We start from the raw sequence: 27,731 nt of genomic DNA, 5'->3' as shown, positions 1-27,731 counted from the left end.
AAAAAAAAACATTCTGTGGTCTCTCCGCAAAAATGGAGAAATGAGCATGGTTTAATAGTTCATGCGGGGTTAAAGAGGGGTTTAAGAGTTTATGATGTTGCTATAGCGATACAGGTTTCTCAAGGTTTTTTTTTTTACTCGAGTGCCTGAATGACCCATGATTAATTGCAGTAATTACAATAAAGGAAGCCTTAATTTTCCACCACACAGCATGCCAAGGTTTCGATAAAGATTTCACTAAAAGATTTCAAGACAGAGAGAAGTTCAAAAATATAGATTTTAATCACTGCAAACTAGACAGCAACATGAAAACATAATTGGTGCATCCATTGGGAGGCCAATTTTAACAGTGAGTGAGATTTTATTGCACAGACAAGACCATGTTTGAAACATGACATGAAGCCCAATAGCAAAGCATACAACAGCTCTACAGGACCTCCCTCCTTGGCTCAGGAAGATCAGTCAAACCTTGAAGCTCTCGGAGACCCTGAAACAAAGAAAATGTAAATTATGTGTGATTTTCTTTTGAAGTGTCAAAAGGATAGCCAATTTTGTCCATAATTATTTGTTTAAATGGATCATTTTGTTCTGCTTTAGACATTTTGTTTTAGAGTAAAAAGGAAGAAAAATATTATATTTAGCTTAGGCTTGAAAACCTACCTCTAGTACCATGCGAATATTGGCCTTGATTTTGGCAGAATCTTTCGTTAGTACCTCTGAATATCTGAAAATGCATTACATCATTCATTATGTGACATTCATTATAAATATGCAAAGATAGGTGTAAAGATAAGGTGTGCTGAGTTTCTGTGTTCCTGAATTCATGCTGGTTCACACGCTTGTTCATAAAATGTCCTGATCCACATAAATGTCAGCTAAATCCATTTAAGGCATTGGTGAGGATTCAGGCCAGACATAAGGGGGCAATTGCTCTGTCGCTAGTTTGGAGTTTAACACGGTTTTAAACTGGAGTTGGAGTTGGGCGTTGGAGTTTAAAACCGTGTTAAACTCCAAACTAGCGACAGAGCAATTGCCAAGTTCATTCAGACCAGCAGACATGACAGCTTTTTGTTTGGGACTCCAACTTTAAACATCAAAACAATTAGGTGGGCAGTTTTAAGATTCTGTATTGCTTCTTAACAAGAGCAGTTAAACAACTGCAGACCTTTCCCCCCGTTATACCACACCAAAGTGAAACCAAATCTCAGCGTCTGTATTATCAGTTAGATACAGTTTTCTTTTTACAGATATTGCTATTGCAATTTAATTTGCGATATAATTTTGGAAAATCAAGCTTCAGCTCAACATTCCAAATGTCACTATAAGTCACTTTAAGCCACTTCTGAGTGGTGAGCATGCCAAGTGGAAGCAAAGCACTCCTGTTACAGTAGGTGAGATTCACTGTCTGTGAAGGAGGACGACATGAATGGAAATATCATAGATGTGATCAGACACACAATTGGGACAGAGTTGCAAGCTGCACTTAATGGCAGCCTTTGCCATTAGCCAATTGCACTGATTAAAATGGCAAATTTAATTGAAAATGTATTAATTGTGCACTCTATAAAGCCTCTTCCCCAGTGACGCTAAATATACATATTTAACAGGCTTTTTTCCCCATGAAAATCCATAATATGGACAAGGCTCTGGGTGATTTGGTGTGGAAAGATCCAGCCAAATCGCACCAATGGGAAAGACTATCAAGAAACAAAATATGAAAAACTATTTCAAAAGCAAATTTTGTTTGTTAAAAACTACATTTGTATTAATCAGTAATGTGACTTTTTTAGTTTTAAGAAAGTAGGAAAGTACGGCCCTGTGGTGTTTTTTCATGATTCAAATGATGTAGGCCTAGTCATGATTTCATAAGCTGTAATATTGGACCTGCTGCATTTACTGTAGGCTTTTGGGCCTACTCTGTTTGCTGTATGCGTTTCTGGGCCTATTGTGTTTGCAGTGAGCTCTTCATTTACTATCTTGAGCAGAACAGACCGTCAGGACAGTCAGAGAAATGGGGTGTGGGAGAGCACTCTGTTTACCAGGAGAAGACATCTCCTTTTGTTCAATGGTCAAGGGAGAGGTGAGGGTATCAGCTGGTGGGGACATAGCAAGGACAGGCGCCAGGTGGACACTGCCGGTTATGAAGTAAACAAGATAAGAACCCTTCTTATCCCCAAATTGGAAAGAACCAGAAAAACAAGGTTAACACAGTATGCATATATAATTACGGTATGCATGATAGAAAGGTGATTTCCACCAATACACTTGACCTTGCTTGATGCTGATTGGTTAAAGGGTGTTTTTGGGAATGGCGCGAGAGGGGCACTTCTCAGGGCCAAGGGGTATAAAAGATAGGCCGCAGCCATCCACAGGTAGATCACATCGAGGGCGTCAGCTGACGACATCTCTCCCTCTCCCTATTGCCTGAAAGTTGGTCTGAACAAAGTTTGGGCTGTACTATCACTGCAATACGGTGAATAAAGATCAACAGTCTTCAAAGATTCCTGTCTGCATTGTCTCCTTCGAACGCTTTGTTCCAGAGTGCTAATTAGTACATAGTTAAGTGTTAATCATTAATTGGATTTGGAAAGTGGACGATTTCCGACAGCCCTTCATTCGAAAGCAGTGAGAACATTTATCAAATATGTGGACCAGCTGAAATGACAAAAAAGCACTTCTGAACGCAATTCTCATGGTCACTATGTACAAATTGGGGATATCACGATACAACTTTGCGCCTGTTTGAACTGAAGAAACAAATGGAGAGGGCCGATGGTATGCCATGTCACGTGTCAGGAATACTGCAAGCTCAAGGTCAACAACTCCTTTATGCAATTTTGGCCCACGGTACTGTACCTTACTTTGAAAGCCTAGTCAATCAAGATGTATATTGAACAAGACCTACATAATGATTTAATCAGTAATCCACTGATTTCTGCAATGTGTAGCAACCATAGACTGCATAAAATATGTAACAATATGGGGGAGTGGAAATGAGTGAATAGACATTTCATTTATCACAGAATGATACTCTCTCCTTGTAGGCACTGGTGAGTAAGAAAAATAGTATTGAGTTGTCTGCTTCTTGTGTATTAGATACTCACGCTGTGAGCTGACTTGTCTTCTTCTCAATAAAGTTCAGGGCTTCTGCATGTGTGAACTCCACAAAAAATCCGTATCCCACAGCCACAAATATTTTTGAGGCATCGGGCCTACAAACAGTAAATGTAACCTTAGGCATAATCGTGACAAGAGACTACTTCACTATGAGACAATTAGGTGAGACACCTTTACACTTACACATGGGCTTGGACATAGAAATTGCATCCAAGATCTACCTCTGTCTTAAGATCACTACTTCCAGAGTCCTACACAGAAAATGAGCAATGTTGACAAGGACATTTGCAAGCTTTCAAAATGGACTTAATCCTGCTCAGTGTGTCTCTGTGCATGGTAAATTGAAATTGTACCTTTATGGTTTCAATTGTATTTTTTAGCTGCAGATACTGTGCAATCTTTTCATACACGTCATCTCTTTGCTCCAACACTTTCCTGTCAAAACGGAGACTTCAGATTAGTAGACGTGCAGGGAAAAAAACAACGTATGTCAGAAAACTTTTAAGGCGATGTGCATGAGACTCGCACACACTTACTGCAAATCCCTTTTCAACACCTCGTTGAGAAATGTTTCATACTGCAGCACCTTCTCGTCAATGTTTTTCGTCCCAGTTGTCATCCTGTATGTCTAGCGTCCACATAAGGCCTCAGCTATGATTACAAGAAATCTGTGATAAATCTGCGAGATCAACATCTAATGTTACATGACAATATACAAGAGACACTACTTTGTGCTAAGTAAGGTAAGATGAAAACTAGGAACAGCAATCGCTCTTCCATGCATGCATATTGTACGAAATTATTACATGCAAAATGTTTAACCATACACATTACCGTATCAGAGCTTTGAAGCGGCTTTACATAGGTAATGTTAGAATTTACACATTAGCTTCAACTGAAACAACTCTGTCAGTTGCTTATGAAGTGATGTTACAGTAAAACCGTGCCTAAAACACATGCATTTCCTCCCGCTTGGATTTGTGGGAAATAATTTCCAATGTAAAAGTCTCTGCATTCTAGGTTTACAGTCATAGTTTTTCCTAAAATGTACAGGGTGTGCATGACTCTGAAATTCTAAGATGCCACATGAAGCTGTTTGCTTTTGATTTTATTATATATATATTTAAAACGATCCGTTTTAAATTACTCCTAGGTGCGTTATTTGGTTTTAAACTTTTATTTTGAAATTGAGTGGACCTACACATGTGGTATTTTTTACGATACAAACTTTTTTGTGAACATAATAAACACTAAATGTATATACACATCAACAAACCTTTATATATACCACATACATTTTCCAATAAGTAACTCGGATTCTGATCGGAATAAAATGCACAACATCGATGTATGTCAAAGGTCATTGAGGACCACCTCTTCCTGGTTGGCTGCGGCGGTGCTGCATTGCTAACTTCGGCACAGCCTGCAGGGATGGCTAGCGTGGCGCTGGCTTGTAAGATTAATATGTCCTTGGAATCGTTATTTGTTTGACTTTTTGTCTTCATGACTACTACTTTGTTGCTAGCCTCCGCTGAGCCTAAATATCCACATTTGCCATAAATTACACTAAACAAGTATTATCCGTGAGCTTCCTACAACGGTAACTTAGGGAACTAGTGCTCGAACGCTACCTAGCTTGCTGGCTAACAAGCAGGCGAACGCCAGTGAAACTCAAAATGTCTGGACCAGAGTTGCTTTTGGATTCCAGTATCCGTCTTTGGGTAGTTTTACCAATTGTCTTTATTACTTTTTTCGTTGGAGTGATCCGTCATTATGTCACACAACTTTTGCACAGTGACAAGAAAGTGGATCTTGAACAAGTGTCTGACAGGTGAGAGAACAGTTCTTTCTCTGTAAGTTTGTGGTAGAGTTCTGGCATACTTCTATTTTGTTGTTTTATTGTATTAGTTGTAACGTTGTACGGCTTTCTTTGAACCCGTCTGTCTTTACAGTCAAGTGTTAATGAGGAGCCGAATACTGAGAGAGAATGGGAGGTACATACCCAAACAGGTAATGACAAACAAGCAGCATATCGACTTTATTCTTTTAGGCACAGACCTTTTCTTATGTCAGTCCATCGCAAAGATAATTCCCCTCATTTACTGTTGTGCTGGTGAAAATAACGTTATTTGTCTTGCAGTCATTTGCTATGCGAAAGCATTACTTCAATGATACAGAAACTGGGTTTTTCAAGAAAGTCAAGAGAAAGGTTGTTCCTAAAAACCCCATGACGGGTGAGGCGCATGTCCTTTACTATGTCTGTACATAATAGTAGATTACTGATCACTCCCTCCAAACCATGACTGTATCCAAACTCACATATTGTCATTGCATGTATTTGTATTTCAGATCCCAGTATGGTGACAGACATGATGAAAGGAAACTTGACAAATGTTCTTCCGATGATCGTGATTGGTGGATGGATAAACTGGGCCTTTTCCGGCTTCGTCACAAGTATTGAGAAATACATTTTTTTTAATCAATTTTTGTCTCCATTCAGTCTGTTTTCAGACAGTTGTGGGTACAAGTGCAAGTTGGGAAGCTATGATAAAAAATATTCAAGAATTGAAGAGCTAGACTTGTGCAGATGTGCATGATTCAGATTTATCTTTTTCTCTAGATCTATCATTTACTCTGCTCAAAAATGAAATCCCTCTTCCTGCACATAGCATAGTCTCATAACAATTCTTGTTACTTTTTCCCAAGCCAAAGTCCCCTTTCCCTTGACCCTGCGGTTCAAACCAATGCTTCAAAGAGGAATTGAGCTGCTGTCACTTGATGCTTCTTGGTAAGCTCTGAAGGCCTTCTGCTCATATCGTTACTTGTGATTCAGAGTAGATTTTGGCTGTATACCTGAGTCGTGAGTGTTTCAATGGAACATGGATTAAGAATATGAAGCAGCATCATTAATCCTTAACTTTTATGGTTGTTTTGCCATAAATCACACACAGACATTGTGTAGGCCACAGACAATGAATTTCATCTTCATTCCACTCTGAAATGCACATTCTGTTGGTTTGGACAGGGTGAGCTCTGCTTCTTGGTACTTCCTCAATGTTTTTGGGTTGCGCAGCATGTACAGTCTCATCCTTGGACAGGACAATGGTAAGCTGGACTCTTATCCCACACACACCCTCAACATTCCTTCAGAAGTGTTATAGACTTGTATCAGATTATGGGTTAAAAGACGTAATATTCTGCAGTTTGCAAGCATAGCAATACACCAGTTCTAAGATCTTAGGATTTTATCATGCAGCCCATCCACAGAACATTTCATTGCTTTGATTTATATTTGTCAATTAGTTAATAAACCTTTATTAATATTGGTTCATATTGAAGTCAAATGAGATGCCAAACAGATTTTTAAGTTATATATTTGTGTATATTCTAAATGTTAGCTGTGCTAAATTTCACCTGTGTTTTGTGTGTGACTTTTAACAAGCTGCTGATCAGTCAAGGATCATGCAGGACCAGATGACTGGAGCTGCTATGGCAATGCCTCCTGACCCAAATAAGGCCTTCAAGGTACACCCAGTGCTTATACATTGTATTTATACATAGCCTTTGTAGTGAAATCCTGAGGTACCTATAAGCAACAAATAAAATCCCCTATGTAATGTAAATATGTATCCTCACTTGACTTCTGCACTCTAATCCTCTGGTAGTTCTGCACTTGTGTCCTCTTGTGGTGTTTGTAGTATGTGTTGTTATAGTAAGCTCTCATTTGAAATGTAGCTTTAGTGCTAGTTCTCACTTGGAAATCACTTTGGATACAAGCAAGTTGAAAACAATTGATCTTTTCAGAAGTATTCAATGGTATGTTACAGTTAGCTGTATGTGTTGTCATATTTTTAAATAATTGAGGCCACAATGCAGTGTTTCCCACAGATTAGGCGGGGGGGTGCAGGGGGTTGCACCCATATTTTTCATTGCATTGCCTTTTTATCGCTCTCCTTTCATATAATGTCAATTATTTTTTTTACCAATATGTGAAGCTTGTCTTTATTTGAAACACACACATTATGTAATTATTTACATTATATAGGCCTATACTGACATTTTTGATATTCATAACAGCAAATGCAGTTTATATTATTATACTATTCATTATTATACTAACTCCACTTCTTAAATTCAGCTGTCTGGTTGAAGCCTCAAAACATTGTAAACATAGCAGGCTAAGCTTATCATACTCTACTGGTTGGACTGTTCAGTTTCCCCACATGTGTTTAAGTTTCAAGGTAAGCTAATACTTTTTCTCCTTGGGACAGGCCCTTTTAAGTCTTGGAGTTGAAAAACATTGTTGGTCAGTCAACTTGAATGCAAGAGTTTTAATCAAATGTCTTTAGCATACTAATGATGCTAACCGAATATAACAGTAATTTAGCTAGTCGTCTTCTGTGCGTCAATGCGTCCTTCATTGTGAATGTTTTATTTGGATTAAATGTGCATGTGGAGGGCGGCTGTCCATTGAGCGCGCACGAGAGCGGGCCAAGGAGAATGAGTTTACTTCTACTGTTTGGTAATTAAGTTGCACGCATAGACTACAAAAGTTGCGGGAGAACTTAATGCTTCTACCCGAGCAGCGTCAGGTGCATCAGCGCGACCACCGACCACGCTTCCAGGGATGATCTCGTTGGTTTTCATGGAGACAGACAGCCGCGGTGTGCACGGAGGGTAGGGGCTGTGCGCGTGTGTGTGTATGAGAGACAGACGCGCGAGTGACAGAGAGGGGCGAGTGACCGTGAGGGAGCGCAGGGAATGGAAATTCAGCTTTACGAATGCTGCGTGTTTTTCAATAGCGTTTCAAAATAAGAATGAATAAATAAATAAATAAAAGAATAACGAAACGCAATATGTGGCGGCCGGTGCTGAATCTGTGGCGCACCGCCACAAATGTGTCTATGTGTGGGAAACACTGCACAATACTCTCCACTGTTGTCTTGCCTGTAAAACTCAAGAACCATTGGTCTAGAATGTGGCCTTTTTAATGAGTGTAGGAAGCAGTTCCTGAAATATTTAGAAAGTAAACGAGAAGAACTAATTAGGATTGCAACGTCATGTGTCAGTGACAAGGAAAAGGAATAAATTATTAACAGGTTGCAGTCTGTCACCTTCCTCAACACACAAGTCGAGTCGAGTGGGAGAAGCACCATGAGATCAGTGTGTTAATGAAGAGCAAATTAAATGTTATTTAATAGTGAATTGAGTGTTTTTGTCTTTGGTGCTGCTATAGAGTGAATGGGAGGCTCTGGAGATCGTTGAGCACAAGTGGGCCCTGGAGAACGTGGAGGAAGAGCTGATGGCTCAAGACCTTAACTTCCGAGGCCTCTTCAGTCAGGAGCTCAAACGTCCTGTCTTCTGAAGATAGCTTCCCGAGTGTCCTTCGGTACTTGGAATGAGACTGGTCAGTTGGTTGGTCAGTTGCTTTATGTGAACATGTGGCCCAGATGGACGTCTGAACGTTCACTGAAAATGTCTTAAAGTATGGGATGATTATGGAGAGGAAAGAAACAAAACGATGGCGAGGAGGGATATTTAACATCCAACGGTGCAGCAAAAACACACCAGCCGTTTATATTCATACATAACACAACCTAGTTTTTCATAACATTCATTAAAAATAATTCCAAAGGGGTCGGTCGTCCCATGCTCTTTTGAGTATTTTATATTCTATGTTATATTTGTTAAGAGAAATCAGAGAGTTTGTCATGAATCCGTATTGTTCAAAGCTTTTTCCACTTGAATGTCTGGCTTTTGCACCTTTTTAAATTCAGTGCCAAATGATCCACTTCTCTGCTGTAGTTGAATATACCTGAATCGAGTGTCCCCATTCTACTCATTACTACTGAAAGTTGAAAAATTGTCAGATTGTTTTACATATTTAATAAAAAAAATACCTGTGGACATATAAACACATTGTTTCATCCAGTGGTTTCATTATGATAAATATTTATGGTTTAGGTAGGATACCGTCCAAGAAGAAACGGTCTACATTCAAATTCAGGATAAAAATTCTACACATCACATGATCTTTTAAATAGCATTTTTTATTTACAGTTCATTGATTTTGTACAGTATGAAGTATAATGGCTCCCCATTACATGAAAAAAGAACTGTGGAAATGCATTCATATTATGCCCAGTGGAAAAAAAATAATAACAGTGCACATTTGTGCACCTCACCCGTAGAAAAAAAGAAAAATAAGTGTGCACAGTCTGGACAAATGTCCATTTATTACACTGAGTTACTTGTGAAGTTATTGAAAAACTGGTTTATTCTCTTCGTTTTATTCTGTGGTCCAGACCAATAGTTAAATCAACTGCAGTTTAACACATACAATAAATTGCTCTTTTAAAGGACAAAACATTTCCAAAAAAATTAAATCATTTTTAAAATCAGAGCAACTGAAAATGCCTAAACCTGAGTCATTCTCCAATACATCTTGGTAGGTTTTCACTAGCTTTTGAACCTGTCAGTGGTCACTCTAACGTTTGTTATAAAACTATGAATTTATAATCAGCCTTATTTCATACTTATTTGCCCATGAAGTAAAGGCAGTCACACTGCACTAAACATAATAAAGTAGTCCATAAAATGAGTCAAGAGTCCACCAATGAAGAAGTTCTAGTGGAAAGAGTCCTGAATAAATCATCAAAATGCAAAACTTCTGCTGGCGTTCTCTCTCAAATTATTTTACGGCTACCCTCGAGTAGGGACTGTTCCATCCTATCCCAAAGTACAAATGGAAGACAAGCAAGTGAAAAATTCAGCTGAAGCCTCTTTTGATTATACAGCAGTGAACACTGAGTTTGACAGCATAAAAAAATAATTCTGTTGGCTGTTAAGAGAGTATATAAAACAGTATCTATAACACAGCTCCATGTGATGTGCTCACACGTGCAGCAGAATATACTCCTAGTCAGTGTGTCTACATTTAAAATATCCTAATACTTTAAGTGGAAGGTAGTGGAGGCACCACCACAGTCAACGTGAAGGCAAAAGCAACGCGACACCCGCAGACGTCCTCTCTAATTTACAGCAGTTTTCCAGACTGTGCTATACAAAGAACAGTGCAGATTTTGTTGTTTTTGCAATTACTTATCCAAGCCACTGATTGACTGTGTACATCCTGTACGAAAAACAAGTGAAATTTCAAGCAATTAAGTGTGAAGTACCTTTGAGCATTGAACACTTAGCCATATATATGTGAAGGAGATAGCAGTTTTAACACATAGGAGAAAGTGGATGTCAAACCACAGCCTGCTTGCCACCATAGGTATCGGGTGTGCCAAGTTGGTAACCCTCAGAATTGCCACAACAATAAATGATCAGCACGCTACCCATGACCTGGCCAAACAGTCCACTCATATTCATAACAGGGCACTTAAAATTAAATCCAAAATTCCAGAAAAAGGAAAGCATCATGAGTCCCATCACTGGATGGTAAAATAATATACCAAAAGCAACAAATGGACAAAGTGTAAAATCTCCCTCAAGCCTATTAATCATCATTTATTTATATCAAAAGAAGCGTATACAATATAATAATATTTTCAATCTATAAACAAAATAAAAGTAAAGATCACCAGTCCCCTGCATCTGATCCAGATGATCAAAGATAATACAATACAAAAATACTGTACAGATGCAATTTTTAAAAATCAACAGATCAAGAGCTCTATCCAGAAAGCACTTAGCTGAAATATTCTCGTTGCTCAAAGGAATATAGAAATTGCACAAGTGTTTGGGGCAAAACAGAAAAGAGTAAAATTTAAATGCTTTGTCGTTGCATCTATTGCAAAAGATAAATACAAACTCTTCCTTAGAAATATGAATCTGTGTCCTGCAACAGAGGTTTACTTTCTAAAAGAACAAGTGGAAGATCTGTTTTAAAAGCATTCTGATACCACTGGGAAAGCACCAGGAAACATACTTATGAAAGAAAAACAAACAAACACAAAGTCCCACCAGTGTCCCTCATAATTAATCTTAAAATGATCAATAAATAATCTATCACAAGATTCAAAGCTAACTGTTCAACCACATCTGTCTTTACATAAAATACGCCTCAGCAACAAGTATGTGGTCTTTCAGCTTGCCTTGCAGGATCACTTATTGCAACTCGTCAGCCACATCTGTTCATGCAGTCCCTGATATGATGGAGGGAAGGGGAAACGGAATGCGGTTCTGAGATAACTGATACTTGTTTGACAGACAAAAAAAAACAAAAAAAAGAGAGAATCCTTTCCTGTTCAGCCACTGATCACTGTTCTAAGATGTCACCTTTTCAGATCGTGTGAGCTGTAGCGTACTCTACAAAGCCAACTGCTGGTGTAAGTGGTGAGGGGTGGCAGGAACTGAGTCAGACACAGTGGAATAAAATTGGCTGCCCTCTTAATGCTTCTCCTGCCTAGTCATTTGCAGTAGCTACATTCACCATTTGAATGAATGGGAAAAGAAAAAATCAACAACAAAAAAAAAAATCAACAACATGTGGCAACAACCCACACATTCTGAGCGTAAGGGATGTTTGCAACAGATAATAAAGCAGAAAAACACAGACATATTCGCCCTCCGCTTCTGAATCTGCCTACACCCGTCTGCCCGCTTCCCTACAAAACCACCACGCACCATTCTCTCATCTGCTATGGTCGCCCCCGGTCGCTTCCCCATTCTTAGTCATCCCCTCCCTCCCTCCCTCCCTCCCTCCCTCCCTTCCACCCTTCCACCCTTCCACCTCCTCTCCTTGGCCTGAGATTTTAGCCTCTTCCTCTGCTTTCATGTTCGCAAAGAGGTAGAAGGTTCAAGTTTTTGTTTTTGTTGTTTTTTTTTCTGAAAAACGAAAAATCCAGACACACCCAAAAGAGGATGGTAGGAAAACAAAATGATCAAACGAAATAAGACCGGGAAAAAAAGAAAAAAGAAGTCAAGAGAGACAGCTTCAGTCAGTATCCATGTTGACACAGGAAGTAGCAGCAGCCAGGCCGTCGTGGTCGGAGGAAGTGAAGTCGTTGGCGGGCTTCACCGAGGCAGCGCAACCATCTGCGGGGGCAGGCAGGGTGGGTTTACGGATCTTGTCTTGGCGCTGGTAGAACAGAACGTAGGCAGCATTGGTCTGCAGAGACAAAGAGAGCGAGATGTTTTTTTTCCTTCTTTACTTCGTTGATCAAATTGGAATGGTCAGTGAATGAACTCTGAATCACTTACACACAAAGTTCAGAAAAGTTTACCCAAAGCACACACAGAGTAGGCTTGCTTGTGCAATGACTGAGTCATTGTTAGGAAGAAACTGTAGAGCATTACAATTAGTTTTCCGCACGTACCACTATTTGATCCTCCCTTGCATAGGTCACCTTGCTGTCATCAAAGTAATACCACTGCCCATTGTCTTTGTTCCGGGCATAACTGGTATCTGAGAGGAGAAAAAGAGATGCTGACTTTGGCTCTAGATCATAAAGAATTTCACATGAGTACTTTAATAATTCATAAAGGTTATCCAGTCATGTGACAGAGGTCACGTTTGCGTTGTGAAAAGCTACATGTGGAGTTGCATGGAACTGAACAGTGTTGAACAGAGTTAAAAACGGTTTTATCTGATATGTATGTGTATAAGCAAAAACATAGAGAGGAAGGGCTGGTGCTCACAGTGTCCATCCCTCAGGCCTCCGTAGTGGTTCGACACGGCCATGAGGTCGTAGCGGCTGGGAGGCTCCCCATTGGCCCCGGGCTTTCGCAAGAGGTAGCCGGAGAAGTCCAGTTCTCTGTGACCAAAGAGAGAGTCGAGAGAGAAAGAGCCATAAAATGAACAAACAGCGAAGAGGGGGGGATCTCATGTCACTGCCACAGCAGGACCCCTCGGCAGATGACCATCAGCCTGTCATCAGCCCCACAGGCTCTGTCACATCTCCAGCTGGGCATTCATCACCAAGCCAGAGGAGGCAGGCGGCAGAGTCTCTCACAGCCATTTGACATTTGACCATTGCATAAGCCATGTTTTGATACTGTAACTGATCTCAACAATTATATCATTTTATGAATCATAAATTAAACACTTTTACGTTTCCATAAACTGGTGCTTGTAAGCCTCATTTATCACCCTTAATAGGCCATATATTATTAACTAGATGTACTACACACACACACATTCGATTTACTACATTTCTGTTTTCATAATAATAACTGCACAGCATGCAATGGGAGGATGGGCTCTCTCACCGCAGGGGAAACTCCACTATTGTGTCCAGCTTCTCACGGGAGTACTTTGTGTAGGAAAAGCGCTTGAGGTGGATGATCAGGACCTCTGGTAGAGACCACAGGTCAAGCTTCTTGGTGGCCAGCTGGTGCTTCTTACACACTGGACAGTACCTGCACACACACACACACACCACAGAGACGGAACACACTGATGTTATGGACGGTGTCATGGTGAATGTTCTGTCCAGATTACACCAAAGGCCCTCAGAAATCAGTTGATGCCTATACACCTTTGATAACATAATAAAACTCAATGGTACATTTTATGAAATTACTTGTTTTTCCCCCAGTTTTACTTCACAACTCTAGTTCTAAAACATTTTTTTCCCTTAAATCTTTTTCTATTTAGTGTCTACTACTGAATTACATTTCAGTAATTGTGTTGTAGCTGAGTATTAATTTAACATCAGCCATGATGGGTTTCATTGATTTCAAAAGCCACAATTATGTATCCAACGGTACAAATCTGCTTCAGACCGCTATAATTATTTCTGCTAAATGACTCCATTATAATTCATCCATGAAACTACAGTAATGGCTGTGGATGATGATGATGAATGTGTTAGCGAGGAGTCTGTGTGTTTTCAACAGGCCATCTCAATGCCCATGTCTGCATTTTAATAACATGAGCAGTTAATAATTAGAATGCTTGAGGTCTTTTGTGTGTGTGTTTTTAACGTGCGGTGATGAATCACCCTAAGGTTAGAGAAAGAGAGAGGGGGATGGCGGAGGCGAAGGAGGGGTAATTCATTACCAGGGATTCTCCTCCTCCAGGGTCTCCACGGTGGTGAAGAGTTCGATGCATTCCTGCAGCTGCACAGTAGTTTGCTGATGGGGGACTTCCATGCTGGCGTGTTTCACGTATTTCTGTTGGTCACACAAACAGACAAAATGACTTCAACTCTACAAATATATGCATTGCTGTGTTTGTAAGTGCGAGCCGAGTTGGAATTCTTCATACCTATATAGCCACCCACATTCAGGCAAAATCAACCATCACGCGCACATACTGTATATTATGCTGAAAAACTGTCCAGGTCATTTAGAAGATAGAAGATAGAAGATAGAAGAAGAGTCCTCCACAGACTATTCAGGCCCCCCACAGTGGCTCAGCTCTTCTGAGCTTAAACCTGCTGCATTCGCCGAAGTCACCATTGTACTCTCAGAGTTAATCTCCACCTACTTGAGAGGCCAACTCCCTCACTGTAGTGACTGAGCCATACTTGAGACATCACTAAGACAAAAATACAAACATGGGAAAGATGGTGTGTGTGTGTGTGTGTGTGTGTGTGTGTGTGTGTGTGTGTGTGTGTGTGTGTGTGTGCGTGTGTGTGTGTGTCACCCCACACATGCCTACCTCAGCCTCGTTGTCGTCATAGTACTTCTTCTTCATGTCAGGGTCCCAGTCGATGGCCACGTAAGGCTGAGCTGCAGATGGCATCAGAGGAAACCAACTTCAGATTACAAGACCACACTCATAAACACACCATATGTATGGGGACTTCTGAATTCTGACACCATCTTATCTGTGTGGATGTTGCGTATGACTAAGTTTGTGTGTGAGCATTAGATTCACAACTGTTGCAATACTGGCCATGCACTCGGCTAAGAAAGGTTGCGTCGAAGAGACTGTGTCAACAGATGTGTTTGGGAGATTGCAAGAGTACGTGTTTGGAGACGGAAACCACCTATGCAAGTGTGTGTGTGTGTGTGTGTGTGTGTGTGTGTGTGTGTGTGTGTGTGTGTGTGTGTGTGGTAAAGGAGGTCACTCACAGCTGAAGGAGAAGGCGCTGCCCCCCTCGCCCATCCCTCTCTCCGTGGTGCCGTTGGAGTTGACCGCCTGGATGGTGAAGAGCGGTCTCCGCCTCTTCCTGCCCTGCCCATTCCTCCCGCTCCCCGCCGGCCGTTTCCCCGACGACGCACCGGCTGTAGCCGTCGAATCCCCGCCCTTCCCGTCGTCTTCCTCCCCCTGTTCCTCGTCCTCCTCGTCCTGGTCCTCCGCCTTCCCAGAGGCCTCGGCGGTGGCCACGTCCGACTGGGTGGCTGTGTCGGCGCTGCTGCTGCCGGCCGACTGGCCCTCCTCCGAGCTGCTGCCCCTCTCCGGGTCGCTGGCCGCGTCCTCCGAGCTGGGCTCTGATTGGCCGTTGTTCTGTCCGTCAGCCTGGCCCGCTGATGGCGTCATCTTAGTGGTGGATTCGTCCTCCTCGCCAGCTTGCTTGGATGGTCCCGCCTTTTCACAGTCATCATCTCCTTTGTCTGGTTGAGTTTTTAGAGTAAGAGACAGACAAATAAACAGAATAGAACAAACAGGTTAAATGAGAAATCTGGCCAATCACATGGAAGCTCATAGACATGCCCTCAGAGTGTAGCACTGTAGCTGCCTGGCTGCTTTAGCTGTTGGAGATAGCAACTCAAGCTAGTTCAAACCGATTGTTTAAAGGGTTTTTTTCAGTACATGTGTCCTCGAAAAATAGAGATCTCCTTTTAGTATGTATAAACAACATAACACTGTCTTTCTGCACAGAGGCTATTTTGACAAAGAAACACTCACCGATGCCCAGTCCATTGGTCTGGGTCTTGTACAACTCTTCCTCCTCCTCATCCTCCTCTTCGCCACCTTCATCATCAGCCTCCTCTTCCTCAACCTCATCCGAGGGATCCGGGGTGTGAACGTAGCGCCTACAACCGCACAAGCAATCACACCCAAAAACATTAAAGGATATTTAGCATAACTGACAACCTGAACTTGAAAAGGAAGATACAGTACAGATACAGATGTTAAACACACTAAGAGTTAAGTTAAAATTTCAAGTTTAAGCTAAGTGTTCACTGTGGCACAGAGGGGCACAGTAGTGTGAGAGCACTGCCAACTAACCAGGTGTACAACTACATCATATTTCGGGAAATGAACCTGACGCCCTTAAGGTCACAGATACAGTTACGCATCAGCTTTATTTCCGACCTGGCACAAGAACCATATCAAAGTTGCCACAGCCGTCTCAGTGTCACTACTGTAGCTAAAAGAGGAGCAGCCTTCGTAGCACATCACTCCATGGCCCATTCTCAACCGCTCTCCTCCAGGCTCGTTCCCACTGATCTATAACTAGCACTGGATAGACTATCCCATTGTTGCCGCCCCATCATTCTTCATCTACATCAGTGGGGACGAGGCCCGAGGAAGGAAGGGAGAATATATTAAAAGACAAATGAGAGGCACTCTGTAGATGCCTCTCATTCAGCGTTTATACGTCCTCCATCGCTCCTCGGGCCTCGATCCTCACTGATGTACATAAAGAATGTTGGGGCGGCAACAATGGGATAGTCTATCCCTTCTTCTATCTTTCTTTATGTAGATCAGCGAGGATCAAGGCCCGAGGAGCGAAGGAGGACATATAAACACTGAATGAGAGGCACCCCATGAGTCTCCATGACTCCATGGTCTGTGTGTGCGGGACTCACGCCAGGCGCTGCAGGAACAGGTAGTAGAGGGCGTCGCGGGTGCACTGCTCGCGGGGCACGGCCATCAGGAGCGGGTGGCCGAACAGCGACGTGCCGTAGCTGCTGCCCGAGCCGTAGTCCCGGTAGTGGGGGCGCTCCCGCAGGTACACGGCCAGCACCACCTCCTCCCCGTCATCCTCCACCGCCCCGCTGCTCAGCTCATACCTGACGGAGAGGAGACAACCAGGTGAGCATTCTACGCACCTTTATCAATACTTTGCATTCAGCATACATTACCCTCAGATCAGAAACACTACACAACAGTACAGCACATTGTAGTACATTACAATAATGTACAGTGCATCACTTGAGAACACCTCTAGCAAAAACTAGCATTAAGAGCCAATTTCCTCATTATGACAGCAGGTGGCGCTGTTCATACACAGCACAGGTACTCAAGACTGCAGAATGACAGAGTGGCCAGAGCTGTATAGTGCACACTGCACAACAGGCATGTGACAGTCACTGCTGATTATCACACGTCTATCCATGGGTTTCATCAGGTCCCTTTCCACAGGTGCTTTAATCAAGCACCATGCAGTCTGCATTGATAATCAAGGTGCTTGATTTTATACACCTGTAGAAAGGGACCTGATGAAACCCATGAATACTGAAATCCTGGCCAGGATCCATGTAATGGACTTGATTGTAACAGACCATTTAGACTTCAGATAGAGGATTTGATCTGAATTCCTTTGCTCAGTCACATTAAACATGCCTTAAAATGACATATCTGTTGCCCTGATTTTTGCCAAAGCAATCTTTGAACGTTCTGCTCTTTTGCAATGATGGAATTGATTTCTGTTTGTACATCTTTGTGCTGTAGCACTGCCAGCATTTGCTTTAATTTGCAATGAGTGGGAGCTACGGTTAATATTAACGGTGGTTGGTTAACAGGAAGCTTACACAAATATATCATCTCGGTCCAGAATGCAGCTCAGAGACTCGTCAGAGTGGTAAATTTTATAGAAGCGGTGGTTGAACACGTCTGCCACAACCATCTGAGGGCGGAAAAGGAACCAAATGAACACAAGGTAATCACACACACAGACACATTACACGCACACATTTTCACAACATACACTTTCTACAATGAAAGTACATTCACATCTCTACAAATGTTTCATATTTCACAAATTAGGATTAATAGTTAATATTTAATTAATTATCTGCATCAGCATTCACTTAGAAAAAAAGAGGGTCTCAAAGGTATGATTTACCTGATTGGCTGGCACATCTGTTGCCTGGGCTAGGGCGATGCACAAGTCAATCACCTTACCAGCTTTAGGCACAACCACTCGATGCTAGACAGATCAAAATAAAGAATATTAAAAAATGTATATATATATACATTACATATATATATATATATGAGGAAAGGGGGAACATAACTAGGCTACAATCAATGTTTCCCAGGGCTGGGTAGTGTGTACCTGAACCGGCTTGGCACCTGGGTCAAGCGAGACGAAGAACACCTCCATCACTCTCTCCTTGCTGACCGGCAAGGGGACGCTCAGGTAGCAGAAGGGGTCAAAGGTCACCGAGACCTTGTGGCATTCTGGACAAACCAGCGTTGACTTGAACAGCCCATGGAAGGTGTCAACAATCACAGAGTCGTTTCGTCGCCTATGGTTACGCCACGCTTCCTCTGCTACTTCCTACAGAAAGAAAATGCCTCGTCACAGATTCTGATTCTAGGCCCACAAACCATACCCTTAAAATGTCACCGGTCCACCTTTTTCCGATTTTATGGATTCACTTAAAGCGTAAATCGGTATTGCAGCGCTGCACAAATCTACACAACGCTGGAAGAAGTAGAAACAAGCTCACTGATTTGACGCTACCGGAACACGAAGCCAGGCAATTCCTTCTGATACATGTCTTGTTATAACCTCTCAGTACACCAGGGGTCCCCAAACAGTCTTGCCCAAGGGCCAAATTATGTCAAGCATACCAAACCAAGGGCCAAAGCATCCAGGATTTAACACGCATACACCCACAAACATTTAATAATTTTCTAAATAATCACTCTGACCAAAAACATTTTCATTTACTGCACTTCTGAAAGCAAATTGGCAACATTCTGACAACTACTTCATGTGGCACGAGCAAGCAAATTAGTTTAATTAGGCTATATTGCTTTCAATTGGAATAGCCTGAACATGAAGCTGGTAGTTTGCTGTGGTGTGCAACGCAATGAGGTGTTTATAGAAGAAATTTAGTTGGATCTCTCGTTTCTATTTTCTTTCTGTCACTTGCGCTGCTATTTTGAAATAGTAAAAACGCATATTTAACGAATTCAATGTAGACAAGAGAGTATTCAATACCTCACAACAGTTGCTCGCTCGGATGCAGTGAGAATTCCCTGTAATACACTGGCATTCTTGTCTACATGGCTGACACACGCATGTTGGCACAGGCACATGCCACTCACTTGGCTCTTGTGGGCCAGATGTGGCCCACGGGCTGTTATTTAAGGAACTCTGCTACCAACACTATGGTTTGTCTGCAGAGACCCTCACCACACTACCACAAGAGTGTAATTATTTTTAGCATTGCAAGTGGTACAAAATAGTGCTTGTTTTTTTACATGCTTTCTTGCCCCCTTTAATTTCACTAAAAGTCCACGCTCTAGCTCCATACTCTAGCTCTATACTCTTACCACTTAATGTCATTTTGCTCTCAATCAAGAGTTTGAACTTGTTACAGTAAATAGACCCTATGTTGTTTTTACTCTGGACATATGCTTTAAAACAGATGTAGCTGACTTGCAAAGAGGTCAAGTGGTTTGTTAACTTGTCACACTCAACACAAACTCTCCATTTTAAATATCTTTGAAATATCCACGACACGGCAAAAGAAAAACCTTCAAAACTATGTCAGTCTCTACAAAACTAGAAAATCTGGGTTTATGGCACTAATTAGGCCAAAGTAATTACTATGCACCTGCGCGCCAACTTCCTACACGAGTTGAACACATTTGACTCAATAAATCCTGTGAGCACCTGGCATAAGACCCAGACCTGACCATCAGTCACGCCTGCTCCACCACAGCCTCTCTAATTAGCATCTGCACAAACCCCAGGCTGTCTGTCACCAGCCCACTGTGGGCGTACCCCACTCTGGTACTCATAACTCATGTCCATCTGAGCCTTAGACACGTGGACCATGACAACAGGGTGTGCGTGCCACAGATTTGACAGAAGGTGCAGCACGGGATCCTGGGCCTTATATAGCACAACTCAACACTTGCATCAGATTTTGGGCCAGTCACCTGCCATCACCCCCTTCACCACCCAAGCAGCCTGTCTCCACCTTGTCATTCATCTTGACTGCACGGACTCTCCCCTGGGGCCAACTGTTATTACGGAAAGTCAATACATAACAACGCCAGAGGGCTTTTCTGGCTACAACAGCAACAATGGATAGAAATGTGTGCTCTAGCCTGAGGCATGACGGACCATGAAAATAAGCCTGGAAAACTAGATCTCAGCCCTCCATCCAAACATTCCTTTCCATGTGTCCTTTCTTTCCTTCTCCTTTGCGTTCAAGGGAATCAGAGGCCATAAAGGGACCTTGGTATCCTAATCGCGATTTTATAGTCATATTACTCTCCTCGCATAAAGTAAGAGGGTTAAATAAGGATTTGTTTTATATTTTGAGCCGTCAGCCGTCGTTACCTGGTCAGGTCGGCCTTCGGCGTCCCTCAGCTCGATGTACTCCTTGTTCTTGACGCGGTTGAGGTCCTCGTGGAGGCCATCTAGCAGGAAGGATAGCAACTCCTGAGAGTCGTGCTGCTGGTAGCCCAGGAACTGCGAGGCAAAGTGGCCCACCTTCGTCTGCACACACGCGTACACACACACACACACACACACGGTTTAGGCAGTGTCCTCAGAATTATTACTGAGTCACATTTACATAATACAGTTTATGGACTATTTATTAGCGTTGCACTGGTTTGCATACAATATGAGATTAAGCTAGATGGCTGTCCTTAGCCAGTGCACCTGCTTTAATGAGCTGTGGGAAATAACCTTTTAATGTGCTGCTGGGAAAGACCTCATTAAGATAACATGTTTCAGATCAGAAGCTGAGTTGGCTCAGCTGACAGACACACAGACAGGTTGACAGACACACACAGTCAGACACTCATAGGCCAAGACAGCATAAGGCAAAGTCATAAACATGCTCTGATTTATTTGCTTGCTCATCTGTTTCGAAAGGTGTGGTTTACAAGCTTACGGATCCAGTAAAACAGAAATAATCTCTGTCACATCACCAATGGGCGCTGCCATTGGTCACCAAAGCTTGGGATGTCTCATAAGAAGACAAAAGGCAAACCCTCAAACTACAAGGCAGACATTTCAATTTGAGTGTGAGTATGACTAGCAATTTAAAACATGCAGATTGGATTTATTCACCCAATATGCAGGAATGGGACTATTCCACTTTGAGAGATTATACCTTCTGCACAAGATATGTTGATCAGCCAAACAGTGCAATCTGCTGCACAAGATATGTTGATCAGGCAAACAGTGCAATCAAGTTAAACATCTCTTATCATCTGTTTCCTGTAAGCAAACATATCCTTGTTTGTGACTGCCCCAGGGCCTAGGGCTAGACTGTCTCACTGCATTGTGTGAACCAATACATTTAAACTGAGATAGAACTGATTTGTTGCGAATTGTGCTCGTCCATAATCCCTGACATAATTCAAGCTTGGCCTTTTAGACAGCACATCACAGCGATAACTTCTCAAATGAGAATGTTATGATGTTTTATTAGCCTTCGGATGATGCAGTACTACTCATAGTCATCATCCCAGGCAAACGCAAATGAAACCGGACAAGCACACTGGAGCCTTTACTTGGCTTTCAGGCTATGACTGCAGGCAGGTGCTGTCATGTATGGTAGCTTCAATGCTAAAAATAGCATCCTCCTTATTTATCATTAGAGCACACACTGAATGAAGGGACTGGTGAACGGATGCCAATGTGGTTTTCACGACATTTGACCTTTGACACTCTTACCTTGAAGACACGCGGAACCACAGAGTAGTGCCTGCCAGTCCACATCTGTTTGATGACGTCAGCGTAGGCCTCGGCGATCTCTCCCTTCATGCCCAGGGGGTTGGTGAAGTTGAGCTCCTCGAGGTATGCGTTGCGGAGGAAGTACTCGGTCAATTGCGGTGTGTTACTAAGACACTAGGAAAGTAAACAGCAATATTCAGTAAGAACCAAATCATGAATTTGCATATCCAAAACTCTGCAAAGTAGTCCGCCTGGGCTTACACCAACTCTAATATTAGCAAACACACTTCCTGAAGGCATTATACAGGAATTAGTACAACCGGAAAACATACTATACTACAAGTTAATGGTTCACTGCACTTTAAAGCATAGAGGCAATATTCCCATGAGAGACACAGTCCAGTTCTAACCTGCAGTGCAGAGTTCATGAAGCAGGTGTTCCCCAGGTTGGTCAGGCCGCACACCCCGGGTTGCCCCCTGTACGAGTCCTGCTCCTCCGCTGAGTTCCTCCTGCAGAGTTAGGACCCAACATCACCCCCAGAACCTCTTTCATCAGAGTTAGGACCCAACATCACCCCCAGAACCTCTTTCATCAGAGTTAGGACCCAACATCACCACCAGAACCTCTTTCATCAGAGTTAGGACCCAACATCACCCCCAGAACCTCTTTCATCAGAGTTAGGACCCAACATCACCCCCAGAACCTCTTTCATCAGCTCAGAATCTCCCTTACGTCTACAATCCCACTCTCTATAAATAACGAACGATTCCGGTTCTGGATTCTGGATCTTTGACACACAATGGTGTCAAATGACAGACCCAGACTTTGCTACTGCCCGCAGACAAAAAACACCCGCTTCAAAACAGAAAGCACAACAACAGAGAGAGGGCAGCCTGCCCTGAGGCTTCTGTTGTTCACTGGGGAACTCACATTATCTGAGGCCTGGAGCTCGGCCAGGTCCCGTCCGCATTTCTCATCTCCATGATCACCGTCTGCAACACAGGCAGAGCAAGTCTCAGCACAGCATAGCACAGCACAGCGCAGCACACAACCCAGCTCAGAGCAGGAGGCCTCCGGTGAGGAAACGACCCTGGACAGACATGTCTGGACTGGACTTATTGAATGCAACTGTAGTTGTGTGGAGCACTTGAACAGGAGTACGTGCTGGAAAGTTATGTGTGTGCTAGGGGCAGGGTGGGGTCAGCAGTCAGTCAGACTACAGATGGCAGTGATGCATCCGAGACTGTGATTTAAGTGGTTGTGAGAGTGCATATAACTCTGTACACACAGACATCTACACATAGATTGATGGTTTATGAATATGTTATCTGAGTGAGAGCATGTGATACTGGCCTGTGTGTGTGTGTGTGTGTGTAGGCGCAACTATTCACCATCCCAGAGCTGAGGCAGGAGTCAAGGACGGACACGTAAATGTTTCGCAGGCGCTCACAGCTGGTGTCGGAGCTCTTCATCCAGAGCCGTGTCTCAGCGCTCTCGCCAACGTCAAACTGCTTCCTCATCATCTTCTCAATGGTCTCTGTGGGGCCCCAAAATCAAATTTAGCTGCATTATTACATTCACATTTAACCTCCGACTTCATTATTATAGCCTGTTCATTTTAAGGGTATGACACTGCATTTAAATCAGGTCAGATGAACCTTTTTACATAACCGACGGTCGGACGGACACACACACACACACACACACACACACACACACACACACGTTGTGTTACAACATGTATCAACTAATTTTTCCAAAAGGCAACACAGTTTTCTTTATCTTCGGTGCAGAACGAATTAGAAGAGTTGGTACTTCTGTGCATCAAATGGAGTAGTCAGCATGAGTACAAGACTGCTTCCTTTATCTTCCTAAGAGTATTTTCTCGACTGTTCTGCTGCAGACATCCCTTATGATAGATACACATATGTTCATGCTATAATAACACGCAAATGGCAATAGCAGAGGAACAAAGTGGGCACCACTCACGTATGGTGTCTACTCTGCTGAACTTCGCAGTCGCAACATTGTCCATGTTGCTGTGTAGGCAGAGGAAGACCTCCACAGGGTAGACCTCAACTTTCACAGTGCTGGGTAGGTCCACAACCTGTAAAGTACCAGCCAGATTCTTCACAATATACTCATTTAAAAAAACAGCAGCAGCAAGAAAAAACAACAACAACAACAAATTCTTCTATAAACTCCCCACATCTGCACACAGCCACACGGTGACATAACCGACACTACTTGTCTCACCGAGTTTATCTGTATCAGTCAGCACAGTTAAGCTAGTTACCTTCCGCTCTAATGCAGGCTGATCATCCACCAGGCCATACCAGGCCAACAACTTGCGCCAAGCCTCTGCTGGGATCAACACAAAGTCCTCGTTCTCCACCAGGCGCTCCTTTAGGTGGTATGAATCCAAATCTGGGGGGATTAAAATAGCTTGATCAATCCACCGAGGTGCTACTTCCATCACGGTGAACACCATTTTCTCTGCACCTCTCTCTGTTGTGATGTCTCGAATGCGGTCTGAAATGGCAGCTATGAAAAAAAGCTGTCATCGACGGGGATTTAAACAACCCAGTTATAGAGACAAATAAATGTTTTTTTGGGGGGGAAATCATGCTGTCTACTACTACTGTTAATACTATCTAATATACCATTTTATCATGAATTCCATACAGTAAAGACATTGTTACTTCCCAGAATATCAACATTCAAGATTACTTTCCATACAATAGGAGTCTGAACAAACAGAAGCTTACCCTCAAAGAGCTCTGTGTTATCAATCTGTCCAGGAAAGGACGAAGAGTTCTGATCCCCAGTTTTTACATACTCTTTCCACTGCTCAAACCATCTCCTCTCCACTAAATACCTACATGGAAACAAACACAGTTAAACCATTGCATTCAGCTACATCTCTCTCACACACACTATCAACAACAGCAGCAGCAGCAGCAAAGGAGGTAAGGGGGTTATAGTCCTGCTATGTGTGATGCGTTTATTTTTTCGAGGCCTTGAACTCAAGATGTGACAATGCCAATGGTACCATCTCGGTCTTAGCAGTTGTGATGTCAAACAAAAGCAGAAATAATGTTTTGAAACGCTAATTATGAAAATGGTAGTGTATATTACGAGAAAATTGGGAAAGAGTGTGTTCAACTTCAAATGCATTTTTTGCTGTTGACAATTTATTTCTGGTAGGCGAACCGGTTACAGCGCTTAAGCGAAAGGAAAACTAGACAGGAATTTCTGTAGGTCATCGTGGAAAAAAACGAAAGTAACAAGAGTAGCTGGCCAACTGGAAAGTGAAACTTAAGAGATGAATATAAATCAAGTTAAAATAATGTATTATTTACAGGTACAAAGCCAATATGCTAGGTTAACTTTAATCATTATGATACTGTAGTTGATTCTTTATGTCTCTGTCGATGTAAATGTGTACAGCACACCTGCTATTCTTTCTGGCGCAGCCAATGGCCAATTCTATTTACATTAGCTACCATTAGCTAGATAACGTTAGCATTTTAACAGTTGCAATTGTATGTCAAATTAGTACAGAATGTGTTTTAAAACGTCCGCCCAAACAATGTCACAGGTGAGAAGGGCTAATGGCTATTGCTGTCATCTCTTAGAGAACACCAGACACATTTCACCTTACGACGTAATGTATTGCTCAAATAGCTATTTAGCCAACAGCTAGCTAAATAGCTAGCTAGCCAGCACAAAAAGTCACCAAACGTCACCAGCTTATTTCAGAAACCCATCATATTAGCGACCAGCTAACGACACGTTGGATCACTGAGTGTCCGCGCAGTAGCTAGGAAGAAGGTATCAGGGCTTCTTCAACTTATACGCGTCTTACAAAAACCTTGAAAGGCCAATTAAGAGTAAGTTACACCAACATTAATTGGCAGCTGTCCGAGAAGGTAAAACAGATTTTTCACTTGTTATTAAGCGCCAGTGTTCGCTCTATGTGGGTGTCAGTCAAGAGGGCGGTAAGAGCCTACCAACTATCCCCAGCTCGGAGTTCATGATTCTGTACAATGGTCTCGATCTCTCGCCGTTGGGTCTCTAGTCCAGGAGGTTCTGTTGCCGAAGCAGAAGTGATAGCAGCCATGATAATTCATAAATATCAGTAAAGCTCTGAATACATCCACCGCATACAAACCCCGGAATAGTAAGTATTTGCAGGAAGTAGGAAGTGGTTTAACGGTGACGACTTCCTTGCCAGCGAAAGGGCGTGTTTGATTTCCATATATGGGTGTGGGCAACAAGGGTGTACCATGGGTGTAGGTCCAGCTATGGTCCAGCTACCTTTACATTTAAGGGCACTGTTTTCTCAGTTATTATACCTGTTGGCCACCAAACAGAGGGTGAAAATGTTCTGTTGACTTGCTGCATTTCACACATCAGCTTGTTATTCTCTTCAAGTCATTAACCTTATCTGTCTCAAGTCTGAAAGAACATTGTGCACAGTGGTGTCAGAGGCCTAAGCTATATTTAAGTTTTGTCTACTTAAAGCACTCTGTTTAATTTCATTACTCATTTTTGACTGTTACAGGCTGTCACATTGGCATCATACACAGATGCATTGCTCTCCATGGCCACAAGGTGTCAACATGTCATTATTGAACAGAGAAGCAAAATGCATTGCAGGCACATTGAATGACTATATTTCACTGAGGCCTTGGTCTATATATATATATATATATATAGCCTATTTAAATGGCTATATTGCTCTTATTGTTAAGAAGCACTTTTATGCTTTATATTCACCCAATGTAGCTTTACCACAGTATTTTATACAAAAATGAAGGTTGCCTATCACTTGTGTGTTGAAAGATCAACAACTGAGAAATTCAGAAAATTCTGTTTCAGATAATGTGTAGCCTTGAGACCTGGACAGACTCTACAGTAGGCTACAGATATTTTATGAATGCTAACTGTGGTAATACACATGCACCATGTCAAGACTTACCTTGAACCACAAAGGTCCTTACTCTCTTTCATCTAGTCATCATGACAAAACAGGGTACTGTGTAGATAAAAACATGTGGTGTACCAATAGGCATGTCTTTTGTAGTGGCACCTTAGGGATTTAAATATTTAAACTCGGATGAAACACATAAATAAATGTATCAATAATTTCTCACGATTTCCATAAATATTCAAAGTCACATGATAATCTAATGTCATGGTATGTAGGCCTATGTGACTTCATAAATAGCACATGAATCTTATTTTGCAAGTTGTCAGAGTAGTAATGCTCTAAAATGTGAACAGCTATCACTGGATGAGTCTTCCCAGGTTTATCCAATTCTAAAACAGTTTATCTGATGCAGACATAACCATATCATACTGCTAATTATCTTATAGAGGAGACAAAAGATCTGTTTCATTAAAACATTTATTCTATCATGCATGGTACCAGACATAGCAATGCCTCTATGCCCAAATCTTAGACTCATCCAAGAGAGGGTTTATTTTCAAAGTACAACAATCCTATGAATGTGAAAATTATATCAGGAGAATGTTCTCAGTTCACATTAAAACACCTGAGTTCCTTACAGTACAAAAAGAAAATAGCAGTTACCACCTCAACCTCAATTGAATAATCTGATGTACAAATTCAAGTATATAAAATGAAATTCTTTTTCCATATGACCATATTGAGTAAAAACATGTCCTGATATGACAAATCTTCTTAAACATATGCTATTGGTGATTTGTAAGCTGTAGGCCCACTTGAAATCTAACTTTGATGGCATATGATTTACATGAGAAGATCGAACTGCCATAGGACTTGACTGGTTCATGTTGAC

General features: G+C 42.1%; 3 protein-coding genes across 4 annotated transcripts; 1 reads left to right on the top strand and 2 right to left on the bottom strand.

The window, feature by feature from the left end:
* Nucleotides 1–266: 266 nt before the first annotated feature.
* Nucleotides 267–4,083, bottom strand: uxt (ubiquitously-expressed, prefoldin-like chaperone). Of its 2 annotated transcripts, none has more exons than XM_062541410.1 (7): nt 3,952–4,083; nt 3,654–3,796; nt 3,471–3,552; nt 3,301–3,368; nt 3,105–3,212; nt 661–724; nt 267–487 (listed from the first exon to the last, which is right to left on the bottom strand). In XM_062541410.1, exons 2-7 carry the CDS (start codon nt 3,734–3,736, stop codon nt 428–430), a joined length of 465 nt encoding a protein of 154 aa, XP_062397394.1. In that variant the 5' UTR covers nt 3,737–3,796; nt 3,952–4,083; the 3' UTR covers nt 267–427. The 2 variants fall into 2 exon arrangements, with proteins under 2 accessions (XP_062397394.1, XP_062397393.1); XM_062541409.1 differs by having other exon boundaries at nt 3,654–3,768; nt 3,952–4,080.
* Nucleotides 4,084–4,507: 424 nt separating this feature from the next.
* On the top strand, nt 4,508–9,032 carry zgc:86609 (ER membrane protein complex subunit 3-like). The gene is made up of 8 exons (XM_062541408.1): nt 4,508–4,948; nt 5,070–5,127; nt 5,258–5,351; nt 5,467–5,571; nt 5,824–5,905; nt 6,143–6,222; nt 6,560–6,642; nt 8,354–9,032. Exons 1-8 carry the CDS (start codon nt 4,794–4,796, stop codon nt 8,480–8,482), a joined length of 786 nt encoding a protein of 261 aa, XP_062397392.1. The 5' UTR covers nt 4,508–4,793; the 3' UTR covers nt 8,483–9,032.
* A 2,812-nt stretch (nt 9,033–11,844) lies between these two features.
* Nucleotides 11,845–26,077, bottom strand: usp11 (ubiquitin specific peptidase 11). Its single transcript, XM_062541406.1, has 21 exons — nt 25,917–26,077; nt 24,672–24,781; nt 24,200–24,330; nt 23,893–24,010; nt 23,295–23,440; nt 22,834–22,895; nt 22,313–22,412; nt 21,903–22,076; nt 20,553–20,711; nt 18,306–18,530; nt 18,093–18,176; nt 17,779–17,873; nt 16,834–17,037; nt 15,926–16,053; nt 15,148–15,630; nt 14,732–14,802; nt 14,129–14,241; nt 13,336–13,485; nt 12,766–12,881; nt 12,444–12,532; nt 11,845–12,235 (listed from the first exon to the last, which is right to left on the bottom strand). Exons 1-21 carry the CDS (start codon nt 26,024–26,026, stop codon nt 12,062–12,064), a joined length of 3,042 nt encoding a protein of 1,013 aa, XP_062397390.1. The 5' UTR covers nt 26,027–26,077; the 3' UTR covers nt 11,845–12,061.
* Between the last annotated feature and the right edge of the window lie 1,654 nt (nt 26,078–27,731).

Source organism: Sardina pilchardus, chromosome 7, assembly GCF_963854185.1.
Source record: "Sardina pilchardus chromosome 7, fSarPil1.1, whole genome shotgun sequence".
Lineage (NCBI taxonomy): Eukaryota > Metazoa > Chordata > Actinopteri > Clupeiformes > Clupeidae > Sardina > Sardina pilchardus.
The sequence above is the reverse complement of the archived record's forward strand: the minus strand, read 5'-3'. Positions and strand labels throughout refer to the sequence as shown.

Coding starts and splice junctions, on each gene's coding strand:
- uxt (XM_062541410.1), bottom strand. CDS start 3,736: ATGACAACTGGGACGAAAAACATTGACGAGAAGGTGCTGCAGTATGAA. Junction 3,369..3,470: donor ATACAATTGAAACCATAAAG/GTACAATTTCAA, acceptor TTTTCTGTGTAG/GACTCTGGAAGTAGTGATCT. Junction 3,213..3,300: donor TTCTATGTCCAAGCCCATGT/GTAAGTGTAAAG, acceptor TACTGTTTGTAG/GCCCGATGCCTCAAAAATAT.
- zgc:86609 (XM_062541408.1), top strand. CDS start 4,794: ATGTCTGGACCAGAGTTGCTTTTGGATTCCAGTATCCGTCTTTGGGTA. Junction 5,906..6,142: donor CTGTCACTTGATGCTTCTTG/GTAAGCTCTGAA, acceptor TGGTTTGGACAG/GGTGAGCTCTGCTTCTTGGT. Junction 6,643..8,353: donor ACCCAAATAAGGCCTTCAAG/GTACACCCAGTG, acceptor GTGCTGCTATAG/AGTGAATGGGAGGCTCTGGA.
- usp11 (XM_062541406.1), bottom strand. CDS start 26,026: ATGGCTGCTATCACTTCTGCTTCGGCAACAGAACCTCCTGGACTAGAG. Junction 24,011..24,199: donor AGCCTGCATTAGAGCGGAAG/GTAACTAGCTTA, acceptor GGTACTTTACAG/GTTGTGGACCTACCCAGCAC. Junction 14,803..15,147: donor CAGCGCCTTCTCCTTCAGCT/GTGAGTGACCTC, acceptor TGCCATCTGCAG/CTCAGCCTTACGTGGCCATC.